Here is a 26,483-nt window from a genome sequence, read left to right as displayed (position 1 = left end):
CCAGGGGGTACATGGGGTGGGTAACCCGGGTAAGGCTGATCTGGGCCATGCAGGCTGGTTTCCACACACAGAGCCATGACGACCGTCAGTCACCTCTGTGGTGGCAGAGACCTCATGTCATGTAATTTTATTCAGAAAGTGGCACACATCAATCTTCTGGGCACATCATGGTTTCCTATACAGGTCCCTGATGAAGAGTATTAATTAGTGTCTCTTACAGACCAAAGAGGCTTTTTAGGATGAGATCTTCAAATGCTCTCATTCCTGACCTGTTTCTGTCCCCACTGAAATTTTTTGCAAATTTCCCATCTTCTCCAGCAGTAAATCAGCTTGGAAAGCGGAAACCGATTTGGTCTTACCGTGTGGTTTGAAACAAAGTTTCTTGTTCTTGTAAGCAGAGAAGGCCGCTATGGATCCAACAACTAATATTACTAAAGCAGAAATTAGAGGAGATGTAACTCCAGCTATTAATCCAGAATCTGCGGGAAAAGAGAGAGGTTTTTTTTCAGAGGCACTGAAATGGTTTGACTTAAGCATATCTCCTACTAAGGTGTGCTTTTGCCAAACTATGAGAATTGTTTGTTGAAACACTGGAAAACCATTAAATAGAATTCAGCAGAAGACTAGAAATTATGTTTCATTACAGCTGGTATGAAAATGGTGTCTTAAAGCCTAATTTAGTATATGTACTACTTTTGTTACTATTTTATGATGATTGGAAATGAACTATAGAATAAATTATTTACTACACCTGTGTTTCCTCCATGATTGACGTTATGCTCCTCTCCTCCTGGAACAGAGGGTGAAGTTTCATCAAGAAATGTTTTTCGTCTTGTTTTGAGAACAAAGTCTTTACTCAGCAAGTGTGATTTCGTACAGAAGGTGAAAGGGGGTGGGCTCAGCAGGACTGTGAGAGAGGAGCTGTCCTTCCAGTCCTGACTGACAGCTGTGCTGGCTGGAGGAGTAACCGTCTATCCTCCTGACACTTCATTTTTGGAGGAGAATATTATCTTTTAAAAAAGGATAATATTTAGCATTCTACTTCAAGCTGATCTCACAGGGAGTGGAAGGCCAGGATAGTCTGGCTGTCCTCTACTGCCAGACAATCAGATGATTTATCAATAATTTAAGTCAAGATCATAGGCCTGGTTCATCTCCTTTCAGTTCTTGTCAGAAGCCCATTGCTTTGGGACTGTCCTAGCTGAATTCAAAGGGATTAATCCTGCAAAGGTCTGACACATGCCAGAATGCTACAAAATGTTTATGAATGTTTCAAGTTTGAGCTTCAGGCTCAAAGCCATGGTTTGTGGTGGATAACTAATCTAAATAAAAATAGCAGAGTCTTGTCCTATACCTTCAGTGACAAAACAGGTTACGGCTAAAGCAAAACCAGCCAGCTCCAAGTTACAAGTATTGGGGAGAAGCTGCAAGGAGAGTTGGCAAATGCTACCTGTTATGTGCGGTGGTAAAGGCTTCCCATCAAGGAGATCTGAGTCATCAAAACCTCCTGCAAGATAAAGATTAGGATTTCTGTTGCAAAATTATCTGAACAATGGTAACTCCTTCAGATGCCTTGTCCATTATTTTTGTAATGTCCTAGGGAAGGATGAGGGACCTTTGAAATCCCAGCTGCAACACTGCAGATGGATCAGGTGTCTTGCACTGAATGGTTTTCCATTCAGATTCACCTGGAAGCTGGAGTACTAAAACTGCTGCAGTCTACCCATTCTACATCTGTATTGTCACCCCTGGGATGTGCGGGCTTGGGCTCTCAGTAGCACGAATCCTTATATAATATGGACATCTCAAATCCCAGCAGGTCCTGGAGTAGGAATTTAGTGGGCCCCTTCCAGGAAAGACTCCAGAAGGACTCCTGAAGGACCTGTCCACGGCTCACCACTACAATCATACTAGAAGTAAATATGGGATACATGGAGGTAGCTGGGATAGATGTGCCACTTTCACTTTATTTAAGTGTCTGGGTCCCCACTCAAAAGGAATACAGGCTTACATCTATCTCACCAGTCCCACCTGTTGTATGGCCCAGGGCCATGTCACATCACTATGGCTTTGAACATAGGCTCATCCACACCCTGTGGCTACATGTCAAGTTTCAGCCTTAGCATGGTTCACTGTATACATACCCAAAATGAAAAGGCAACCAAGATGAGTGTTAGTCTGATGCCACTTAGGAGTCAACATCCCACATTTTGGGCAGACAGAAAAGCTTTATGGTACCAACTTGAAAACTCAGAAAATCTTTACAAACACTGAATAAAGAACAGTGATTACAAAGGGGGGATGGAAGGAAGGGGTGATAAAATAAATGAGAGTAAACTATTCAAAATATCTGCTCCAAACAGCTCATAGTGCTAGATATTCTCAGGAGAAAATATTCTTACCAGAATTAATATGGCTTCCCGGTCGCGGTGGAAGAGGTGGGTATAAAGGTTTTCTTGAGATGTCACCTATTGATAATTAATATTGTTAGATGGTTGGACAGGCAAAACTGAGAGCTGTAAATAGTGTGATAACCTGAGATTTTATACCTATTGCTAATTTTTCCTCTGGTGAATTAAGAAAAGGACTTTGTCACTAGTTAAAAAGTCTCAAAAACTGTATTAACAAATGGGTAGCTACTAAAACTAATTAGAAAGTGAAAAGGGAATATTTTCAAAATTAAAATGAGAGAAGAATTCACAAAAATGTTGAAGGAGAATATTTCATGGATTTCTGGCAAGTGCTAACATTGTTGCATGCTGACAGCTGGGAAGCACAGTGTTACTGTAGGTGTCAGTGGTGCAGTTATGCAGAACCAACAGAGAAGCTGGTGTTCTGGTCTGAGCAGGAGGCAACAGGTTATCTCTATGCCTTCAGCAGGTATTACTAAAATGCGGAGATTAGATTCATCTAACAGATGCTGAATTCATCTAACGCATGATGGATTTTCTACTCTTGAACAGTGCAAAATGAACTTGGACTTCAGCTTTGTTGTTTAGGACTTTGTGCTGGTGTCTGGCCTTAATTTTTTGCCAAAGTATTAGGAAGAGATGCGTTGGGTAGCATGGGGGATCTGATGACTAATGGCAGTTTCCAAACTGCACACATGGTGCTGGAGTAGCAAGAACAGACTCAGGTCAAAATGTGACAAAGTTAACGCCCAGGTGTGTTGCTCTGTGTATATAGAGGAGGTCCCCTCTTGCCGTCCTTTCTCCAACTGGTTCAGTCACATATTTAACTGTTCTCATGGCCAGACAGTGAATTTAACTCTGACTAAAGCAAAGTTAGGTCAAAGAAATAAATATCACTTTCCCTTCCTCTCCTTAATCTCTTTCACCTTCAATACATGCCAGACACCCCTTTATCATGTTTTCATCTCGTCTAGCTGCTAAATATAATGCTTTTGTTTGTGAGTAACATTTAGATTCTGATTCAGCAAATTATTTAGATATATGCCTATCTTAGGGCAAATTTAGCCTACTGCTGTTGATGGATTTTAGGTAGAGTCTTAAAGCTTTGCTGAATCAGACTTTGCCCAATTAATTCTATTCAATAGAAGAAGAGACTTATTCTGTTCCAGAACTGTGTGTAATGAACTAAGACTCACCATGGCACAAAAGCAGAAAACTACCAATCCTGTTATTAATTTCTGTTATGATGCTGCACTTAGTCTTCTCTAAGCTTCTGAAAAAATAATGTCTTCATAACTATTGATAATGAGGTATGTATCGTTAATCCTGTTATACCATGTATGAATGTCAATTAAGAACTTGAACTGAAAATGGAGCAAAGAAATAAAAACCAAGGGAAACATAATTTACCATCCTCTGAATAAAAAGGTGCTAGGCTATTTATTAATAATTTAATCAACATACTAAACCTATCCTCTCCTAAAAGTATTCATTAAAAACTTGCAGGAATGGAACATTTAGTATGGGCAGGAAGAAATGACAGTATAAACATGGGAATTAGAAACAAAATTAGATTCAGCTTTATAAAGTCTGGACTAACATGTCATTCAAATACAGGCATGAAATGTCACAGGGGAACCTGGAAATTTGGAAAGCCCTGGAAATGGGAAAGGACAATGCAAAAGGTATGATTCTCTAAGAAGGAAACATGAGTAAACCAGACCACTGCAACTGGAGTAATAATTCAGAGGTTCTGTGCAATAGGCTGAGAAGTAATTTTTCTTTTGTGTAGCCTTGATTCAAGTGGAATTCTAGGCTTTGGTTCAATGCTACTTGCACTTTTGATAATTTGGGTGTACATCTTGGGTGTACCTCCAAACACACTAAAAATGTGGTGCAAAAATTCCCAAAGTCAAGGATTTAATATGTTGAAAGCTACAGTCTGCACAGCTCAGCACAGTGTGGTGAATACTTCCTAGGTCAGGTCTGGATATCATAGAAATACCTGGAAGTTGCAAGCAGCTTGACCGCTTCAGATCTAAGCTGTATCATCTCCATCAGTGCTAATCTCTCAAACATTCCTTCCTGTGTTTCTGATTTGGGATCAGCAGAGCTACAACAAGCTCACACCTCTCTCTATCCACTGTTACCTCTGATTCTTAATCTTAGGCAGACTCATTTTTGGTAGCTGAAGGAACTACTGCCATTACCCATTGTCTTCAACCTTCTGCCAGAGGCCACCAGCTTGAACCATAGTGACTGAATGGGCAGTACATCCCCTCCCCAGCCATGACCGTGGTAGCCTGCGTGGTAATGGAAACCGTAGCTGACTTCAGTTCATGCAGGTGGTCCAGCCTGCAAGCTCCTGGACCTGGCAACCAGACACATCCCCCATCCTGCTGTCCCAGCTCTGCATGATGGCCTCTGGCAAAAGGGCTTAATGTACATGAGTCATAATTACTCCTATTATTACAGTTCCTCCCAGTCTTGAAATGTTTTTTCACAAATTAGGCAGACTTCAGAAAAAGAAGGCAAAAAACCTCCAGCCATTATTTCAGAGAAAAGAAGAAAGTACTCACCCCCGCCAAGAGCATCTCCTAAATGCAGATCATTGTCTAAAAATGGAAAGGAAGATGTAGAGAAGTGAGTACCACACAGTTCTTGAAGGAAGTGAGGTTTTTTTTCGTTTTTAATAGAAAATGTACAACTGAATATTTGACAAGCAACTGTTTTTCAGGTCAGGCATGCAAATTCAAATAAGGTATTTAACTTTTCTTGAAAAATCTTATATAATTTAGTATTTGCCCACAAAATAATTGACAAATTAGATAATATTTTCCACTCAATACAAAGAATTTACTCCTGCTTTACATAAGCTCAGAATAAATCTCATAGTAGAATTAGGATCAACACCTCTTTAATATATTTGCAAGTGCGTAAATAAAATTAGTTATGTCTAAGTATTACAATGCGTCTATTTTTAAAATATACTTATTTATTAACATTTATACCTGTGGTTAAATGTGTATGCATACTTGGCTTAAGTGTATTTTGTTGACCTGCAAAAACTGACTGCCCATTTCAAGAACAACTACTGGGAAGTAATAAGCCTACTTAGGGAGAAAGAATTGAATCAACTAATTTATGTAAAAGTCCTGGTGACATAAAAAAATTTTATTTGAGCAATCATAAGCACCTGTCTGATATTGGGTGACAGTCTGCTTTGCTTTGTCTGAGCTATAAAGGTTTTAATATATATTTAAATGTTTGCATGTGCATGTCATGCAATAAATCAACCAGCTATTGCCATTCCTCCCGCACTATACACGTCTTGCTGCACTTGGGAAGGAATTTTCCGTCAATAAACAAGAGGAACCCCATTTTCAATATGAAGGTATGGACATGAGTATGTGGGTGATATTTTAGGGGGTGTGTGGAATGATGGTGAGCTCTGAAAGGTCACTGAGTAATAGGCAGAAATACATTAGAGGCATATCATAACTCCAAGGCTCCAAGGGTCCCTTTCTTGCACCTGATAACTGTGGAATGCTGGAATGAATCATAAGGGACAGCAAAAATCTACCTAAATTTTGATACCAATGCTTATTGCCACAGAAAATTAGATAGACACTCAATTATTTTTTTTTCCTTATAATTGTGTCAAAATTCCAAAACCCAAAAATGCATCCAAATGCATCACCATGCAGAAGTCTGCCTTCATGTGTTTTTTATATGCAGAGAGAGTGGATATCTAGTCTCATCTGTGTAACAACTCAGAAATGCTTTGATATCACCAGGAAATCTGTCAGGAAAATAATCAAATTTGTACTACATGACTCAGTTTGTGCTTGTCAAGTCAGGTGTTGATCTTGTCTGTCTGGCCAGCAGAGAGTTACATTTCAAAAGTACCTTTACACGTCAAATACTAAAACTGTAAGAAGCAATAAATTGCAAACTGGATTCAATATATTATCAAGATGAAGAATTCAGGTAAAAAGCAAGGTTCCACTCTGGAGGGCTCATGCAGAGATTTGTTACAGAAATGTTAAAGTTGATATGAATGAAATACAAATGGAAATGCATGTGTCTGTAGGGACCAGAATAAACAGCAGAGCAAGGGGTTAAAAGAGCAGACAATAAAGGTCACCATTCCCAGCAGTAAAATTTAGGAATGTGTTGTTTCTGTCAAAACCAGAAGGCCTGTGCTCCAATAAGAAGACAGCACATATGACTTGTCAGCAGAGGAAAAGCAGAAGGGCAATCTAAAGCCAGAGATTGCAGCTTATCACCTATTCCACTACTTTTCCTGTTTGCCCACCTAGAAAATAAACTATAGAAATGGCCTGTGTACGTCAAACAAGCAAAACTAGGCAGTGGGCAGCAACCTGGCCTAGGGTTCAAAGACACTGCAGTAAGCAAGGTTATGACGTAAAGGACCTCTCCATAATAGCTGGTGACTCCTAAAGTGTATAAGAGATCTGTATATAAACTAGCTTGTCACTTCTGATCAAGAAGAACCACAGAGACAGGATAAGGGCTCAATAGCTGGTGTACGTTGTCCAATGTTGCATGTGATGCTCACCAGACCACCTCAGCATGCGCATCTTGGTGCTCATGAGTACATGGGTTTGAGCACATGGCTGAATTAAGCCAATGGCAGGATGAATGTGAGCGGGCAAAATCAACTTATTTAGAAATTTTGTAAATAAATATCACCTTCACCTTCCATTAAAGTTTTGTGTTGAATTTTGTTACACTAGATGGGAGATGTCTATAGGAGAGCTTCAACTCAGGCAAAGGTGTCTATATGGGAAGTGATGCCCAGAGTACATGGCCTGTAAAATAACTGGCCTCAGCTCAATCAAAGTCATCATCTCAGCCAGTCTTATTTCTCAATGATACTGGCTGAATGAGACATAGACAAAACCCTGAGGCTAAGATTAAGCATCAGGCAGATGCTTAGACATACTTTGTATCATCTTTCTGCATGTTTCCAAATCTAGTATTTGATTTTTAACACTGTTTTTTAAATTAGATTTTGTTGCTTTTAAACTCCCTGCAATCCTCTTCAGTACTGAAAGAGATTCCAAAATGGTCTGGAAAACATGAAGTTCATCAGTCCCAATAATTAGCAAAGCTGATTCAGGTAGGGCAGACAATCACCTGACTGTCATATCTCCAACAGATTTAGGAGTCCTTAAAACCTAATTCCTTTCACCTGGCGGAGGCAGCTTCACTGTAGATATCAGCAACCCTAGGTTACCTTTAAACATGACTGAGGGCAGAGTCTTTTAGGGCACTATTCAAGTAACCTACCTGAAATGTCTATATTAGGATGAGAACAAATCCACATTTAGAATTATATGAACTGTCCCTAGACATGCTGATTTCTCTCCACAGACTTAAGTAGAGGGCAGCGACTTAGCGGTACTTTACGACAGACACTTTTAATCTAGACCAAACATGGATTTTCTTTGCAAAATGAAGTGGGAAGGAAGAATGCCATCATTACAGGATTTAGTAGCTGCCACATTTGCAAAACACTGCCTTGTTAGTTCAAAGAGTGAGCTAGAGAATCATATGGAGAATGTAACTGCTTTCATGTACCTAAAGGCTTATTGTAACATTTAAAAGAGTGGAAGTTATTGCATGGGCTAGTGTTATCCAGCACTTCCTGATTCAAGCATTTTGTTTGATAGCCAGAAATTTATTTCAGTGTAGTTTAGTTGAAATATCTCTACATTATCATAAAATGTTCCTTCATAAAGGCATGTGTGGTTTTTGTTGTTTGGGGTTTGGGTTTTTTCAACAGTAACGAGTGTTCATTGGAAATCGTCATTCTCAGGACTACAGCTAAAACCTTTGGTCCTCTGCTGTTCAGAGTCTTTTTTGCTTTCTGACACAGGTCTTTGTAGCAATCAGTACCAGATAATATTAAGTAAACACATGAGGAGAAGAAAGAGTACCCAAGTTCATTCCGATTCTTTTCCAAGTCTGTTATCAAGTGCCATGAATATTTATGCTAAAAGAAAAGATACTGATTTTTATCAATGGTTACCCATGGTTATACTCCCCAGGGAGTTCAGTACAGGCAGGAAAAGTGTGAAGAATGTGTTCAGGAAATAAAATGCCATCAGTGGTCAGTCATGCTCTAAAGCCTTGCTGACAGTAAAGACAGTAAAGACATGTAATTGGCAATTGTCCATAAAACCACCTACTTTACCTAGAAGACAGCTAGTATTCACACAAACAGTCTCAGGTATGTTACATTAGCAAATATGATCAAGAATCTCATGGGAGACAGTTTCAAGTTATCTAAAATCAGTTATGACCTGTTGTCTTTGTTACTCACTCAGCACAGGCCTTGTCGGTCTTCTGATCACTGTAGGCTTCCTGGTAATTATGTCATCTGTGGGACACAGTGACATACCAATAAATAATAAGAGCTTAAACTTCTTCAACTTACCAATAAAAGGTATCTGCGAATCTAGAGAGCTGCAATCAATAAATCATTATGTATCAAGGCAGAAGCTAAAAATGAAGGGATATGTTTTCAAAGCCATTATATTTTTTGTTTGTTTTAAAGAAAATTTTAATTTTATGACAGAAATATTGAAGTCTAGAATTTCTCAATCCCGTATACCTTTAACTTAAATACTAGACAATTCATATTCCAGTCCTCAAGGAAAAGGACTTCAGATTTATTATTGGGTCTAAATGACATGGTAAAACAAGTATAGGAGATTTACTTACCTGGGTGATCAAGAGCATCAGCTAAATCAAAATCATGTTGACCTAGAAGGAAGGTGACAGAAGGAAAGAGACAGAGTCAGCTGGCATGCTTTCATGACCTCCAGGTCTAAGGGCTCCGGACAAAGCCAGAACACCAGATGCAAAAGAAAAATCCATCCAAACAGGAGCAGGGGCAGAGCAAGCTGTCACCTGTTGTCCCTGTGCTATGTGGTCCTGAATGACCATGCAAGATGGGCTCATTTACTTGAAAGCAGCTGTTCATTCAGGTAGCACAAAGAGAAGCTGCTGTCTCATGTTATCCATATTCAGCCGCTGTGCAAACATACCTTTGAAGAACACAGGTTGCCTGTTACAGGGCACAAGGGCTATTGCTGGGAGACAGCTGAAAGTAGCATTGGGCATGGTACTTGCAAACCAGAATCATTAGGTGAGAATTTTAATGTCTTTATTATTGTTTTACTAGCTCAACTTTACTGGCAAGCCTGCCTTGTGATTGAATAATCTTTTTTTTTTTTTTTTTTTAATTCTTCCTGTAACATATGCCAGCAGTAGAAGATATAAAGATAAGTCTACCTAATTTGGTTTCCGCTGTATCTTAAAAAAAAATCTGAAAGTGGAGAAAATAACCCTTCCAGTTTTGTGTTAGGTGACAAAGATGTCATTAAAGGCCACAGCAGGGCAATTAGCATCCTGACCTTTGAAGTTAGCAGGTAAATAAAACTGGAAAATGTTTAAAATGTGTTAAACTGAAGCATACAACTTTGAAGTTAACAAACACAGTTATTCATGTGAGTTTCACTTTTCACTCCCTACAATCTGCCACTTTCCTTTTAATACGCAGCCTTCATGAATGGCCTCTTTGCAGAGTGTGTACCCATTATTTTTCATCCAGACTGAAACATCACTGACTTTGTGTTTGCACACCAAATACAAGATCAGGCTGCACAAATCCGCAAAAAGTAATGACATGCTGTGGTTTGCCTCAACATAAATGTTTTACTGTGCTCTATCGAGTAAGCCTCTTGATCTGCACCTGTTTATTATCCTGTCTAAAATGCTTACTACCTAACTTTTTGATGAAGTGTTTTTCTCCATAAGTCTTGAACACTTCACAGCAACAAAGGTGACAAGATTCAAGCAGGGAAATTGAGGAACTGAGAGGGGCCATTAGAGGTTCTCCAGCATGACAGCACTTTGGGTTTAACTCAGCCCTCTCTTTTCAACAGGTGCTGTCTGTCTTCATGGCATTCTTCACATTAATCGCTGTTCCTGAATAATACCTCTCACCTGTGTCAAAGAGCTCCTGGAAAGACCAATTATCAGTGGCAAAACACTGTGTGATCATCAAATAATAATCAGCGCAGGAGCATAAAGTAGAAATGTTTTGATTCCCATGAGGATTTTAATATACGTCTGTGAACTTACAGAACAGGTGTCTGACGGAAAAGATAAAATGAGGCTGGAATGCAAAATAGTGATAGGCTTATAAAGAAAAAATGTCCCTTTAAAATATTATGACAAATCTATGTTTGGAAAGTAAAGCAAATAACAGCATGAGGCTTTGCCCATAATGTTATTAGAGTAGCATTTTATCTCTTATCATTTGAACTGTTCTTGGAGTGTCACCTCATCTGATCACCTCTCCTTCCCCTGTCCTGGCCACTCAGCCAACATTGCCAAGTCCAGTAACCTTTGGACTGGGTCCTTAGATTAATACTATTCCAAGACCCTGACTGGTTCTTTTTTTCATATGAATCCACTAAATACATAAATATATAAAACTAACAAGTGGCTTCCTCAGAAGATATTCCTTGCCGGAGCCATGAGCGCACTGCCAGCCCTTACTGGCCCTGTTTGACTGTCTTTTGGTTTTGTTCTCTGGATAAATCTTCATTCTTGATTGTCATCCTGAGTGCTGAAGGAGGCTGTATGACCGGAGCCCTGCTGCTGCAGGATACCTCCGGCAGGGTTCAAACCATTTCTCATCAGAGTGAGTCATCACAAATAATTTTGTAACACCAAAAAGATGTTGGCCAAACCACCTCCATTGTTACAGGTCCTGACACGTAGGAGCTAACAATAAGGAAAGCAGCTACCCAGGTCCTAATGCTGTAAAGAGAATGTGACAAAATCATCTCGTGAAGGAAGACTCTGGAAAACTTCCAGGTATAATATTTCTTTGAAATTAGGGAAAATAAAAAAATAGGAGGAGCAATCTAATCAAAAGATATTGTGGAAGTCAAACAAGATGATGCAGATGCTTCCAACTGCATTAGAACCAAAGCAAAACAGGATACTGAAACAGTTACTAACACCTGTCCTTCTCTTGGACAATACAGACGTTTCCCTCTCCCATTAAATGTTGTGGTGGTTTTGGCTGAGATAGAGTTAATTTCCTTCATAGTAGCTAGCATGGGGCTGTGATTTGGATTTTTCCTGAAAACAGCGTTGATACCACAGGGATGTTTTTGTTAGTGCTGAGCAGTGCTTACACAGCATTGGGACCTTTTCTGCTTCTCACAGCACCCCACCAGCAAGGAGGCTGGGGGTGCACAAGACGTTGGGAGGGGATACAGCTGGGACAGCTGACCCCAACTGACCAAAAGGATATCCCATACCATATGACATCATGCTCAGCATATAAAGCTGGGGGAACAAGAAGGAAGGAGGGGGGATGTTCAAAGTTATGGCATTTTGTCTTTCCGGTAACTGTTACACGTGATGGAGCCCTGCTTTCCTGGAGATGGCTGAACACCTGCCTGCCCATGGGAAGTAGCAAATGAATTCCTTGTTTTGCTTTACTTGTGTGTGTGGCTTTTGCTTTAGTTATTAAACTGTCTGCATCTCAACCCACGAGTTTTCTAGCTCTTGCTCTTCTGATTCACTCTCCCATCTCACCTGGGGGGAGTGAGCAAGTGACTGTGTGGTTGCCAGCTGAGGTTAATTCATGACATATGTCTCCTCTCTTTTTGAAAAAGTGGGAAAAGACAAGAGGTGTTCTTTTGAGAAAGTAAGAAAGAAATAGAAGACAGAAATTTTAAGAAGATAAAAAAGAAGCCTCAAAATCCCCTGCAGAAATTATTTGAATTGATTTTTTCTTCATTATTTCTCATGATAAACCAAGTAATAAAATAAACAGACACCAACACAGAATGACTGATTTGGAATAAGACAGGAATCTAAGTTGAAGTTTCTTTGTCTGTGTAAATATAAACCTTGACAGATGGGCAGATTGTATGTGGATAGCTGTTCAGCATGGTAAATGACATTCCAATAAACCAAAAGATTGCTTGGACTTCCGTCCTGACTTAATAACATCAAATGACCGCAAGGAGTAAGATTCTGTGGAGCAGAATTTTAAATGCTCATTACCATTTCTGAGACAGCACCTAGACATTTTATGAATCTAATTTGTGAGGATAACAGATGGTTAAATAGCTGAACAGCCCAAATTTCATCTGCAAAATGGTGGGTCTGAAAACAAAAACATATTAGAGACTCGGAGAATATTTAGTTGAGTAGGAACTGCAGTCACTTCAGGGAACTCTGAAGATAAATGACAACAGAAATAAATTAGTCGAACTTCTTCACAGAGCAAACAGACTGAAAAAAGTTCATTTTCCACATATAAAAATGGCCTTTGTTTTGGATCAGGTCCCATAATAGAAACAGCTGGAAATACACTGATGAAAATGAGAATGAAAGACATTTTAGCGGAGAGAAAACAGCTTTGTTCCTTTGGGTTTTTTATTTGGTTGGGGGTTATTTTGTGTGTGGTGGGGTTTTTTTTATTTTGTTTGCTTGCTTTTGGTTTTGGTTTTAACCCAGGTAAATTTATAAAGAGATTTAGCTATGCAGGAGGTATTATCTCATAGTTATTTCTGTTATTACTGTTTTGGGCTAGAATACTATTTCTTAGCATCTCTTCTAGCCTTTCTTCTGGGAGTGTCCCTGTTTTGACATAGAAATTGAATTATTGTAATAATGGTTTTTGTTGGGTGGTCCACAACGATTCATAACAGAGAATTAGAGAAAATGCTTATAATGGAGAAAATGCTTATAAACTCCTGCCTGACACCACAGAACAATCCTTATCTGCAAAGCTGAGCTAAGAAAGCAAGCCTTCCAGGTGGATATACAGTTTGTATTGCAAAAGGACCTGATTTAATTATGTTTGTACTAGCTGCTCAAACACAAAGAACTATACTAACAGCAGGACTTTTGCTGGCACTGCCAGCCTTATTTAGGATATAATTCCCTCATCTCCACCCAACACACGCAGCTGTGTCTATAAAAATCTGAAGTGTAGACCTGGCCTAAACAGTTAACAGTAGACTTCTCTGTAGCAGCCAGACAGGGGAGAACAGGCTCCATAAAGCCAATCACCAAAATGTAGTAGCTGAAATTTCGAAGTTCCTACATTTATTTTTACAGGCATGATTCTTTCGAGTACGACATTTGCTTTCAGTAATGCCCATGCTTTCTATGAGCCTTTTAAATATAATATGTGGAAGGATGGTGACATAAAATCCTTGTTAGTACTCTTGCTCTGCTACAGAGACTGTTACAGTTGCTGGTTGCCACAGAGAAACTGAGACAGCTTTCAGTAAGTTCACTTGAATGCTGAAGCATCATGGAGCTGAGGTCGTCTTACCCCACCAAGGCAGTCCCCTGCAAAGTCATATCCTCAGACACATGCACATTTAATGTTCACAAACTTTTGCTTATATTAGTTTTCTGAAAATGTATCCCAAATATCCAGTCATTAAAATGCAGGCAACAGCGTCTTTTGCCTATGGTTGGATTTCTGACCTAAACATTAAATGGATCCATCACTCTTTAACTGTGAGCTGATTGATCACAACAGTCTGAGGTCCCACAGTTTTTCAGGAGGATTTATGAGGAACGAGTCTGGATTTTGCAGGTGGATGTTACCTGTTCATCATTATGACTGTAGGCAGTTTTCTGAGGAAAAGGTTACTATTGCATCACTCTGCAATTTTTAATCTCTGTAAGTAGGCTCAGTGCTGCACTGCATCCATATGAATGCAGCTTGTGGCCATTAAAATGATGCACATTTAAATAAGACAGTATGAATATTACTAAATGAGAGTCAGGTTATGCAACAAACAAAATGAACTTCTCAGGCATCTACTATGCATAGTCTAGTATTAAAAATGAAGCTAAGTTCCATGAGAAAATATGTCTATATGTGTACATACATGTGTGTGGACATACATCTTAAATGCATACATGCACGTGTGTGTTAGATAAATCCTTTTGTCATTAATATGATTAAATTAATGGGCTTTGAGTGCATGGCTAGCAGTCATATGATTGGGATGAGATTACCTGTGCTACAAATAAATTAGAAGCAACTTAGAAATGTGAGCTAGATATAAAGGGAAAATAAATTGATTCTACATTATTTAAAAACAAGAACAAAAATAATTTCTTAAGTGTAATTAAATAAGAATTGTTTTGTGAATACAATGAGCTGAAAATATTATGAAACTGGCAGAGAGTGAGGAAGAAGTGGGTGACTCACAAATGAGAACAAAAATTTTCTAGAAAGGAACAATAAGTTACTGAAATCACTCATGGGACCCATTTTATGTTCTTTTTAGATGAAATGGTAAGTTATTCTTTGTATAGATCATTTCTGATTATTATACAATCATGAGACACAGTTCCCCTGTAATGAGAAAATAGGATGTAGTCTCCCAGGTATGTGATTCAGAACATACCCATTTACTGGTCCAACTTTATTCAGGAAGCAATTATGTTTGTTTAAAGAAAATTATCCATGTAAGAAACACTGTGGGAGAAAATAAAGTTTTACACCCCAGAGTGGACACTTTGGACAAAATCTCAGTGAGCAGGTACTATTTCTTTGATGTAATACCCTCATGATCCATATTTCCTGATGAGGTTACTGTAGCTTTTTTTTTCCATCATGGCCTTTTCGTTCCATAAACAATGATTGCCATTACAACCCCTTGATGTTGGGGTGGAAAATGAGCAAGCTTTAAAAATCTGTAATTAAGACCTAAGTCCCAGGCCATAGACCACAGCGTATGGACCTGATTATTGGCTTCAGGTTTTTTTCTAGGCCACTTCTGTTTATAGTTTGAATTCAGGGGAAATGAAAAGGTCTCTCTCACTTATTCATACCAGAACACATTTAAATAATTACCAGAAAATAAGACGCACTAATAAAGCTGCTTTAAGTCTGTGCAGCATGGTCTCATCAAACATGAAAGAAAATCTTCTAGTTCGATGGAGTTTGCTTTGCTGTGGACAAACAACAGCTGCTCAAAGGTAGCTGCTGTTCTTTATGATGTGATAGGCCCTACATACATAATATAAACCATGTATAATTTTCTATATTTTGCTTCAGAGTGAGTGCAGAGAAAACTGTTGTGTGCTGTAAAATTACAGGCAGAGCAAAGGAGTCAGGATCAAGCAACACCATATGTCTGCACATCTTACTGAAACTCAGATTTTCAGCTCTGTGTCATGAGGAAGCGAAACTTAGGCCATGGTGTGGGCTGTTCAGCCAAAGCTTCTCTCTGTCCCTGTGTGGTTCATGAAGCTGTCAGCCCTTTTCAGCCATTTGGTCTGAGGCTGTCAGGCTTAATGACAATCACATTACATGAGAACTGTACACGTAGATAGGCTCAAACAAGAGACCTAGATGAGTGTTCCTACTGAAACGCTGCAGAGTGGCAGAAGCAACAGCTGCGGTGGGCTCTCTGAGTGACCACTCTCTGCCTAGGTAAGTGCCAGCGGGCTAATCCACACTTTCCCCAACTGGTAGTTCAGAGACAACAGAGGGAGCTGAAGATAATGTTGAAGGCCAGGCAGGTGTCAGGCTTTGTTATTTCTGCTGCTCACAGAGTGTCTTTTAATGTTCCTCCTCCCACCTTCCTCCCAGTACACTGGTAAAGTACACACAAAATACCTTTAGCTCTTCAGTACGGGTAGCACAGATCTCAGTAACCGCAGCTATTCTGTAACTAAGATCGAGTTGAATTTGTTTCAGAAATTCTGTTGTATAACTAATCTTGTGTCCCCGTAAGTCACAGCAACCCATCAGCATAATTATTTATATTGCCTCCTAGGGGATTAATGATACCGCCAAGTCAATGTGGATGGTCAGGGTGTTCCGTACACATTCATTGCTCGTGTGTTTAAGATGCAAGACTGCAAAGAAGCAATGTCTACATCTTCTCTGTTTCATGCCATTAAGAACGTGTTTTCTGGAAAAGAATAATGCTGGAAAGAGTTGCTGGACATTAGCAAGCAGGTCTGTTCAGCAACAAAGTCTCTGTGGAATGTCAGGAGCCACCTCTCATCTCATTTGGACTAAATGAGAAAAGCAATTAGGCTCCCTTTGCAGAGCTGAAGAAGCCTCTGCACAGAGGCTTCTCTGAATGACCCTGGGCAAAGGGTGATGGAGCATCAGCTGGTATCTGAACTTCAAAAACAGGAGACTCAGAAGAGGATCTGGTGGCTTAGCTTTCAGAGGGAACAGACATCAAGAGTCTTGGCATAAAGAATGCTCGTCAAAACTGTGTCGGATTTCTGAACAAAGATACAGTCTTCTTTCTGTTACCATTATGCTCAGGAAACAAAACGGTCTGTATGATCTTTATGAATAGAAATATCTGTCTTGTATCTCAGTTTGTGTTCCTTGCAGATGGTAACCTGCAAGTCAGAGTCGCAGTTTTGATGCAGTATAGATTGTGATCTGGGAGGCTTTGTTGCTGTTACCTCAGGACTCTTCCTGGTGTGGAGTGTATGCTCCTGGTTCCTTCACCACTGATGTTATAAGACCTGGGTTGGAAGGATGGACTTCGCTTTAATTTACCTGCTAATCTTAGTGCCTACTCCAGCTTTTGTTTTTATTTAATCTGGAGCATTGTTGCCCTTTGAAAATATATTGCTATGATTTACCTTTTAAAATAAATTCCTCTGGTATTAAAAAATGCACTGATGACAGGCAAAGCTTATACAGTGAAAGTGGGACTGTTATATTTTCCTAACTCATTCAAGCCATTTCTTTCAATTGGGATGGCCTATTTGCCTTCATGAGATATTGTACTACAGATAAGATTTTAGATACTATTTTCCCATAACATTCATAGACATCAGCCCTCCTGCGGAAAAGAAGGAAGACTGATGAAAACAATCTGAATTTCTCTCCTAATCACAAGGCAAAATGCCACAAAATGGCATGTTTATTTTTAATCTTGAAAGAATTATGACATTTATTTGTTTATTACCCTCAGTGGGATGGAAAGGGATTGACAATTGCTGATGCAAATGAGGCAAAAATACATACTGAAAACAGGCGTTTGGGAACTGCTACCCGGCTTGCAATGTGGCAGCGACATTTGAAAAGTGTACCCGAGAAGCTGAGTAACCCCACCAGTTGTTAGCTCTTCCCAAGCTCTGATGTTGCAACAGCTCTGCTGTTGTTAGAGTTTCAATGAGTTCAGGTATGTCTATTTATCAAGCTGACTCATACCCTTGGAGGATAGCACTGACATGCCTGCAGATGATAGCAGCTCTGGTATTGGGAGCGAAATAGTTTTGGTGCCCAGCAGCAAGAGAATTAATTGTCTGGTATATCTCCACTCATACCATGAGTGCTTCAGCACATACACAGGGACCTCACACAGAGCGACAGCGAGGACTGGAGCTTGATGGAGCAGTGTAAGAAAAGCAGTGTTTTTAATCTCTCCCATTCTGCCTTTTAACTCCAGTGAAAACTACATTATTCATAAAAGCAAGTCACACAGTGTCTCAAATGCAAACAGGCCTGTAATTTTCTTCCTCTAAAGTGCCTAGCTAATTAACCAAGAATACAATTAGTTTTGAGTCAATATCTTGGTAAGCTTTAGCTGGCCAGTGGTGCATGTTTTCCTGGTTAGCAACAAATGCTGTTTGTTTTAACTGCATAGCATACAATTCTTGATGCAGTAAAGTTAATGTGTTTTAAACATCATCAACCTTTGTTCCATCTTTGTTACTGACCAAACATGTGATCTATTGGCTGGTCTTAAAAACCATGGATACATAGATTATATCTACATTGGGAACCTGAGGACCATTTCTGAGCGGTCAAGTCTGAGTGAGAGCCTCAGCTGCTTTCCAGCTGCATGCAGAGGAGAGCCCTCTGGTCGCAATGCTTCTCCACTGCAGGTACACAAACACATGCATGGCCCCAGTGGGACCTACAATATGTTTCAAACAGGTGCATGATCTCAGTTCTGGAGGGAATAGGACCTAAGCTGTGCCTTACCCCACCCCCAGCGGACAGCATAGCCACAGCCAGAGGTGAATTACCACACGTCAGCCAAGCCTCAGTAACTGACATGGGATGTTAGCAAGAACTTCAGTGGAAGAAGTTCCTATGAAGTTTCTTTCATTTAGGTTGTGCCAAAAGCCACTCAGACAATTACTTGTTGCAGCTCAACTTCTATGGGAGACCTCATGTTACCTGCATAATCTTGGCAATAACAAAAGCCAAAGACTGTAGATAAAAGTATGGAAGACTTCAGTGAGCATGTAAGATTCTGAACTATATCAGGATCTCACTTTCCTTGTGCAATGCAGTTATGCCATGCTTCTACTGAGATGTGTCCATCAAGGTAGTCTAGCCAACTAACTAACGGACACAAAGGAAATGCTTGATGGTGAGGGGAGTGATGTGATCTGGCCTGGTCACGGTGGCACAGTAGTTTCTAGAAGCTATCACAGATGGTTACAGCTTAGATAAGAATTAAGGCTGCAAATAAAAAGGGGGATCATGCCGTAGACATTTCTATCATAAGGACTTAGACCACCTTTTCACCAGCATGGCCAAGCCTTTCTCGTCATGTCTTGATTAGAACAGAGAAGTGGTTCCCGTAAATGTCCCCTGAAACATGGTAAATACTTTGATGATAAAATTCAGTGTCTGTTGCCATAGATTCCAAATAGTTCATTTTACTTTTCAAAGTGGATTAAATAGTTTCCACAATCATAAGACTGTCCCCAAAGCCCACAGGAGCTTTCAGCAATGATTTCTTCCCCAAAGCAAGGTTTGAACAGGCTCCAAATTAGCACATGTGTAAAGCAAGAACGGTTAGGCTGTCTATCCTTGTAATTAAAGTGACAGATTATATGGAAATTGGCTTGCCCATGCTCAGATTGTTTGAACAGAAATATTCAACATAAGAGAGTCCTCCAGAACAAGAAAGTCTGCATGCCAGTGATGAGAGACTGTGTGAATCATCACTGCTCACAACATCGTACAGGGCAAGCCAGTACAGTCCTACTGCTCTGCTGTTTCTATGCCACATTACTTGCTGAAGACCTCCAAACCATTCCTCATTTGCTAAAATGGAACTATGGCAGTAATTTAAGGCAAGGTTTTTTTCACTGCCCATCACTGCTAGATCTCCTAAGGACTCAATTTAAATCAGGGGTGGTGGGAGGATGAGCAGCAGAAGCTATTCTGGAACTAGTAGTTAATGACTGATCTTCTCCTGCAGTCAAATGCTGCACTACAAGTTTTTGAAGTAATGCTAATATACAAAAAAGAAAAAGTTACAAGTACACTACTTGACAGATGCACATGAGGATGATCCTATTAGGTTTAATATAAAAAAAAGTTTTACAGAATGTTTTGTTAAAAGTATGTTCAAATACAGAAAACCAACTCAAAGTGAAAGGACCACATTTTCTCAGCTGTTATTCATTCATCAAAAAATTCGTAAAAAATATATTCAATTCTTCATTAATCCATGAAAAAAAGTATGCTTGTGTGTGGATTTTATATATTCAGGAATATGTTGGCTAAGGTTAATAAATTATTAATTTATAATTATTAAAGCATGAACACTAATATGAAAGCATGAGCATCTTTAAACTGAATCAGAATTTGTTTTTACAATGCAACTAATATGTTTAAAAATATCAACAACCAAGAAAAGCTCTAAAAACATGAATTTAGTATTTGACTAAAGATCTCTTTGGAAACTTTAAGGTTTTAAGCTGTAATTTTTCAGCTGCCATTTAAAAAGTCTATGCTCAAGTCCAAGCTTGTGAATAATTTTAGGGGAGTAACACTAAAGAGAAAATAAGAAATTATAACAAACAAACTCCAACTAGCATCGGTGTTATGAGCGATCATCCAAAAGATATACATCTCTCTAGAAACTGCAGAAGTACTTATCTAAACACTCTTGAATGCTTCTCATGAAACAATAGCAACAAAAATAACACCAACAAGCATTTCTAAATAAACAAGCATATTTTTTTTAGGGAGTTGAGGTTTAGGTTTTTGGGGTTTTTTTAATTTTTATTTTTAATAATAGTGCTCTAGAAGTAAGCCAAGGCAAAGGTCACTTACCCCTTACATGGACTAGAAGAAAGCCAAGACACAAAAGAAGGATACTTCTGAATTTCCCCATGGTCTTCTATGCAGTGCCTTGATTGCACTGGTTGTTCTTTCCCAAGTGATGACGGTAGATGTTGCAACTGCAGTGCCAAGGTTTGAGGGAGACACTCGGAATCAGTGGCTCTGTCCAAGGAGTTCCCTCAACATCACACTCAAGCACTGCAGAAGAAAGAGAAGTCCCTGAAAACCTCTTCTAGTACAAGACAGATAATGAAAGCAGACACCACGCTACGGCCAAGCCATGAGCAGCACCGTAGGTGCCACCCGCCCTCTAAGGAATCTATTTATCGCCCAGGTGGGGAGCGCAGAGAGCCAGGGCACCAGCAGCAGCACCCAATGAGGAGGGAGCCGGCACACCCTGAACCACCTCCTTCCCGGAGGGAAAGCCAACCTGTTTGACATCCTCACCTCCAAAGCAGGGTGTGGTGCTGCAGGAGCTCAAGTATCCTGTCAGAGGAGACCGGTCTTTGCTGAAGCGTACTGAAAAAAAACCCCTTGGTTATATTCTGTCTTCAAAGCGCTGCTTCCCGGCTCAGTTTTGGCCGAGCAACAACTGCTGATAAAGGCAACCCTGTCAGAGTCCTAATAGCAAACTCAAGCCACCGTGTGAGGGAAGTGGAGGCCAAGAGTCTGCTTTGCAGAGACTTGGGAATTGTCTACAGAGGTATGACAGAAACCCCTAATTTTATAAACTTAAAACGTCATGTTGGACTACTGAACTGAAGCATGTGCAGCTCCCTGGGAGATGCTTATCTCCACAAGGTAAATGTTGTCCACAATTTTTTCCATTGATCTAAATGTATTTTTAAATACAGATATCCTATGTGGAGACAGATCTCAGATAGTGCCACACCACAGTCCAAGCATAAGAACACAAAGCTTTGGACACTGAAAAAGCCCCACGCATCCATCCATACATGACCATATATTAAAATCACTGATGTGATTTAAATGCCATTTTGTCATAGCCTCTCCCTAGGAAACACGTGTGCCAGTGCACTTGTTTCCTGAACTGGACTGCCACTGTCACACAGGTGCCCAGCACCAGCAAGGAGACTGGTGTATGTGCTCCCTTTTGCTGGGGGGTAAGCTCCAGGCGTTTTTGTCAGTGCTGTTTTGAGCAGGGCAGCAAATATGCTCAGGACGCTGCTACCATGAATGGCCAAGCTGCACGCTTGTGGTGTTGCTGGGTGATCCAGTCAGATGTGGGGCACGGGCAGGCCCCAAGTGCATTCCTGTTGAGTTACCTAGAACATACAATACAGTGTGTGCACTGAATTAATGCTTTTATGCTAACTATAAGAAAACTGACACAACATACATAAACTGTACTGATAAAACCCAGTGACATTGGGTCTTTGAGAAGCTTGATGTTCAAGGAGGCCAGCTCCTCCCCCCCAGCCCCAAATTTGCACCAGCAGAGTGGTTTATAAAGGCCTGGTTTAGTGTATCACATGGCTTAACTATTTTTAAGCTAGTAATAGAAGCTCTAAATCTCAGTTCATGTATCATCATTCTCCTTGTCAGGGCCAAATGCTCTATCTCAGAAGACTTAAGGACATTTAGATTCAAGAGGCGACTTTGTCAGACAGTTAGAACAAGGATTATATCATTAAGTGAGCAGGCACATAAGTCCACTGTTTATTTTTTTCCAGAATAACTGTAAGCAGGCACACACGTGTTAGTATCCCTATCAGTGATCAAATAGCCTGAAGGGAATAGGAAAGTTAGCAAGGCTACGTAATAGTCCCAGGCAAGTCCAAACAGCTCACAAACGTTCAGCAGCTTTACTTCAAAACAGTTGTTCTTGTAAGTGAAGTCTTCCCAAAAGCTTTATCTCACCCCGTCTGCTGATACTAGTTCATTGGGATATTGAAGATTCTTAAATTAAGTTTGAAGATTATGTACTCCATGTCTAGTTCTTCTGAAGCCAACTACTGCTCTGTCTAGCTAAATAAAAACAATAAGAAGGCGGCACAGGAAGGGCAAACTGAAGGAGTTGACCTAGCGTTGGAGTCAGGATGACTCAAATACTTATCCCACTTCTGTTCTTGGGACTTTGCAGGAACTTCTTAATCTCAGCTGCCTCTGTCAAAGATGTGCAACTGCTTGCTTGAGATATCAAGTAAACAATATTATATATTCAAAACAAATGTAAGGTCTTAGACCTGACCATAAATTGCAGTTTTATTGCTTTGGTGAATCATTGACCCATCTTTTTCTATTTAAAGGGAAAACAAAGTTCTGCCTAATATTCATCTGACAAGGTGGATGACTTGCCTAATTTTTTTCACTTGTTCTTTCAAGAAAAAAACATACATTTAAGAAATAGCAAATGGGTGGAAAAATGGAGCCAGTGTGTCTCTCTGTTCTCTGCACCATATACTTTTAGCCCATCCAGCCTCTTTTAGATGAGATGAGCTAGGAGAGAAGAAGAGGACAGTCACACCTCACCACAGTTGCAGCCCCATCCTTCCTGTGGGCAGAGGTTAGACATTGCTCTCTTTGGCACAGATGACCTGCTGTATGAGTCTATCGGAGATGAAAGAACCAAATTATACACTAGAACTACAGGGCAAAGCCACTAATATCCTACAATATTCATCTTCTGTCATAGAAATGGAAGCATCTTAATTAAAATATTGAAACATTTGGTAATGACATAATTTAAATGTAAGCCAAATACACAACCGAATCAGTGATACAATTCCTTGTCAATGGAAAAATACAATTATTACACGCTAGCTAAAACTTCAGTGGCTTTTCACAAGCAGATGGAAGAAGATGCATTTTAGTATTTTATCCTTGTGATTCTTAAAGTACTCCAAACACAAGGGCTTGAAAAAAAACGTATTTTTGCTTCATTCAAGTCCTTTCTCTATTCCTAATCACCTCTTCACTTTCTTTCAAATGTGTCTTTTATATCTGCATAACAGAAAAGAGCAAAAAGAAAATAATCTCTTCAGTTTATGAAAAGGTTAAGGTTTGTTTCATCATCTTATCATGTGAAAAACATACAGAGAAAAGTACGGTTTAGATAGTGGCCTAAAAATAATTAGCGAGAAAAATACCGAAATGCACAACTGGGAGTGTAATTCAGCTCAATGTACACTGAAAGCTGAGTGCACTAAAAAGAGTTTTCTTTGCATTCATGATTTGGCACAGATAGTGAAATGAGCACAAATAAGAGCTACAGTAAAGAGCTGCCAGATTTCATGCTTAAGAATCACTTGCTTTCATTTCCGCAGCCCAATGAATTCATTGGGATAAGTTTGGGTAAGTATTTGAAATGGACATCACATCTGAAAACCATCAAAGCATTTTTCAAGCAGTCCTTTCACTGACAATTAGGATGAACTAAACTGTCTCCTCAGCTCCCTTGTAGAAGCTAAAGTGACATGATACACTACAAGAAGAAGATCGTGCTTTGCTTTTTTTCTCCTGTTACTGAAAGTAAGTCCTCCTCCTCCTCAAAGGAGGTAGACTGGAGAAAACCAGAACTGAAGAGGGTGTGCCACTGGTACAGGACAGAACTTTTCATTGCCATCCATTTAAACTCAGTTTCATGGTGAAGGTATGTCACCAGGAGTGAACTTGCAGTTTGGGCCCGGAAAGGTCAGAAATGTTTCATCCCACTGCAGAGTCTGACTGAAACCAGTATGGAAACTAGAATACTAGAATGTTAATTCCTGCATTGGGATCCGAAAGTCACTAACAGCCTATAAGGCTATGATGGGCTGCAGCTGATCTGTGGGAGATAACCAAAAAAATACTTCAGTAGAGTGATGACTAATTGTTAACTGATCATGTTTCTTGACCCAGTGAATGTGAGAACTAATGATATTTAAGGTATTTAGCTACACAATGCAAGAGCAGTTGAGCTAGGAAGGCACAAGATCAGACTCAGTGGGTAGTGAGGCAAACAGCAACACAGCAACTGAAAAATAAGCCAACTGCCACGTTTTATCCACAGATAAGTAACAGAAACCTGTAAATTGGCAGTTTCTTGCTCACTACAAAGGAACAGCCTGAATCTTCAAGCCTTCTCTTTAACCTCTTCTTCCTAGGTAGCAGCAGCCAGTCCTTCCTCCTTCTCAATGCAAACACCATTAAGTTTACCCATATTTTCAGTAGATCCTGTGTTACCAAATCCAGGTGTTCTTCTTCAAAAGCCATGCCTGCCCTTAGAGATAGATGTCTTCTCTGCACTTCACACTGGTAAGCAACCTCTGAAAGCAGCTCACAGCTTTGTTGCTACTGGCCAACTTCCTTCTAAAATTATTAAAATGCATGTAAGAAATAAACCTATATTGCTGATGGAGCAGGAAGAGAAAATCTCTTTGAAGACTGCTTCTCTGGTAGAACACAAACGTTTTTTGTATTTCTAGAGCTACTAAGAAGGAAAATACATAAATACATAAACACTTTTCTTTTTTTGGTGTTTAATTTATTTTTAGAAAAATCACAGTGTTGATAGGAGGTTTTAATAAGTAATTTTTAGGCTTGCAAAATCTGAAGAAAGTATTCAAGAGCCTGGTTAGCTAAAAGCTAGTTCGATCTTGCCCCTGCCCCCATTCTATCCCTAACAAACACTGGCTTATTTCTGTTTTCTCTACACTTTGGCACTGATATGAGATACCTGTTTATTCATGCAGGTAAGCAGTACATTTCATTTATTTGTATTTACATAGATCAAATGTTTATATAAAAATCACTTTTCCATCCTCAAACACACTTCAAGGTTTTAACACTTCTATACTAAAAGCAGAAGTAGGGCAAAAAGAGGTTTACAAATTAATTCCATAACAAACTACTAAAATCAGTGTAAAGCTTTGTTGCAAGCTAAGAAACATGTACAAGAAATTCTTAAATGAATTATCCTTGGCATACACTCATATTTGAATGCACAGATATATTTACACGTTTAATATCCAAATTCATCATGACTTCTAAGATGTTCCATGAAATGTCATCTTTCTGTAGAACTTTGCCAGGTGGCTAAAGCACATTAGTAAGACACATTTTGTAAAATTGCAGGAAAATTGGAAAAAATTAGAATGAAAGCCAACAGAACTGGTCAGACTATTCCTTCCACACAGAACTAGTTATTTTTCCAGACTTAGTCCTTTAACTGTTATGAGTTGCACAGTTTTCAAGGTTTCCACAGATCCTTGAAACCCTCCTGTGGTTTTCAAGAGCCACAGCAAAGCTCACAAGTGCTTTCAGTTGAGGATGCAATCATTGGTCCTCATCCTGACGGCAATCCTTCAAAAGTCCAAAAGCATTCTTCATGTGTATGTTATTTATACTGTTCAATGGATGCTTGTGGAGCAAGTCTAGGTTCTGGTCAGTCTTGCTGTTATGCACTTCCAAGTTGCAGTACTGTTTCTGCCTTTTAAGTGCTTACAATACACTTTTTGAATTCAAAGTATCACATTATTTTCTGATAAGTTTTTGGCTATGGAAGCCTTAAGATGTTAATCCCCACTCCCCAATACTTCATCTACAAACATTCAGACAACTGCCAAACATCAGTCTCAGCAGATGTACAAAATCATAGAACAGTTTGGGTTGGAAGGGACCTTCAAATCATCCAGTTCCAACTCCCCTGCCACGGGCAGGGACACCTTTCACTGGACCAGGTTGCTCAAAGCCTCATCTAACCTGGCCTTGAACACCTCCAGGGATGGGGCATTCACTTACATTATCCAATTATAGTTCAGATTTGCAAATCAGGCTTTTCCACAGCTGACCAGCTCAGTACTTGCTAAGTAGGAAGAGCCAGAAAGGATGAAGGGTCTCTCTACACTAGTTTGAATGTTCTGAATCTGTACCAGACAGATGCAATGAAAAAAATGCAAAAACAA

General features: G+C 39.6%; 1 protein-coding gene across 1 annotated transcript; it reads right to left on the bottom strand.

Moving 5' to 3' along the window:
• Window positions 1–269: 269 nt before the first annotated feature.
• On the bottom strand, window positions 270–20,629 carry LOC104466719 (glycoprotein Xg-like; the record flags this gene model as incomplete). Its single annotated transcript, XM_010080242.1, has 8 exons — window positions 20,569–20,629; window positions 9,165–9,206; window positions 8,764–8,820; window positions 4,991–5,026; window positions 2,403–2,468; window positions 1,451–1,507; window positions 752–790; window positions 270–479 (listed from the first exon to the last, which is right to left on the bottom strand). Coding segments are annotated over exons 1-8 (568 nt in total), but the record flags the coding sequence as incomplete, so codon positions are not given.
• Window positions 20,630–26,483: the final 5,854 nt, after the last annotated feature.

The sequence above is a fragment of the Pterocles gutturalis genome, unplaced genomic scaffold, assembly GCF_000699245.1.
Source record: "Pterocles gutturalis isolate BGI_N339 unplaced genomic scaffold, ASM69924v1 scaffold7299, whole genome shotgun sequence".
NCBI classification, from domain to species: Eukaryota; Metazoa; Chordata; class Aves; order Pterocliformes; family Pteroclidae; genus Pterocles; species Pterocles gutturalis.
The sequence above is the reverse complement of the archived record's forward strand: the minus strand, read 5'-3'. Positions and strand labels throughout refer to the sequence as shown.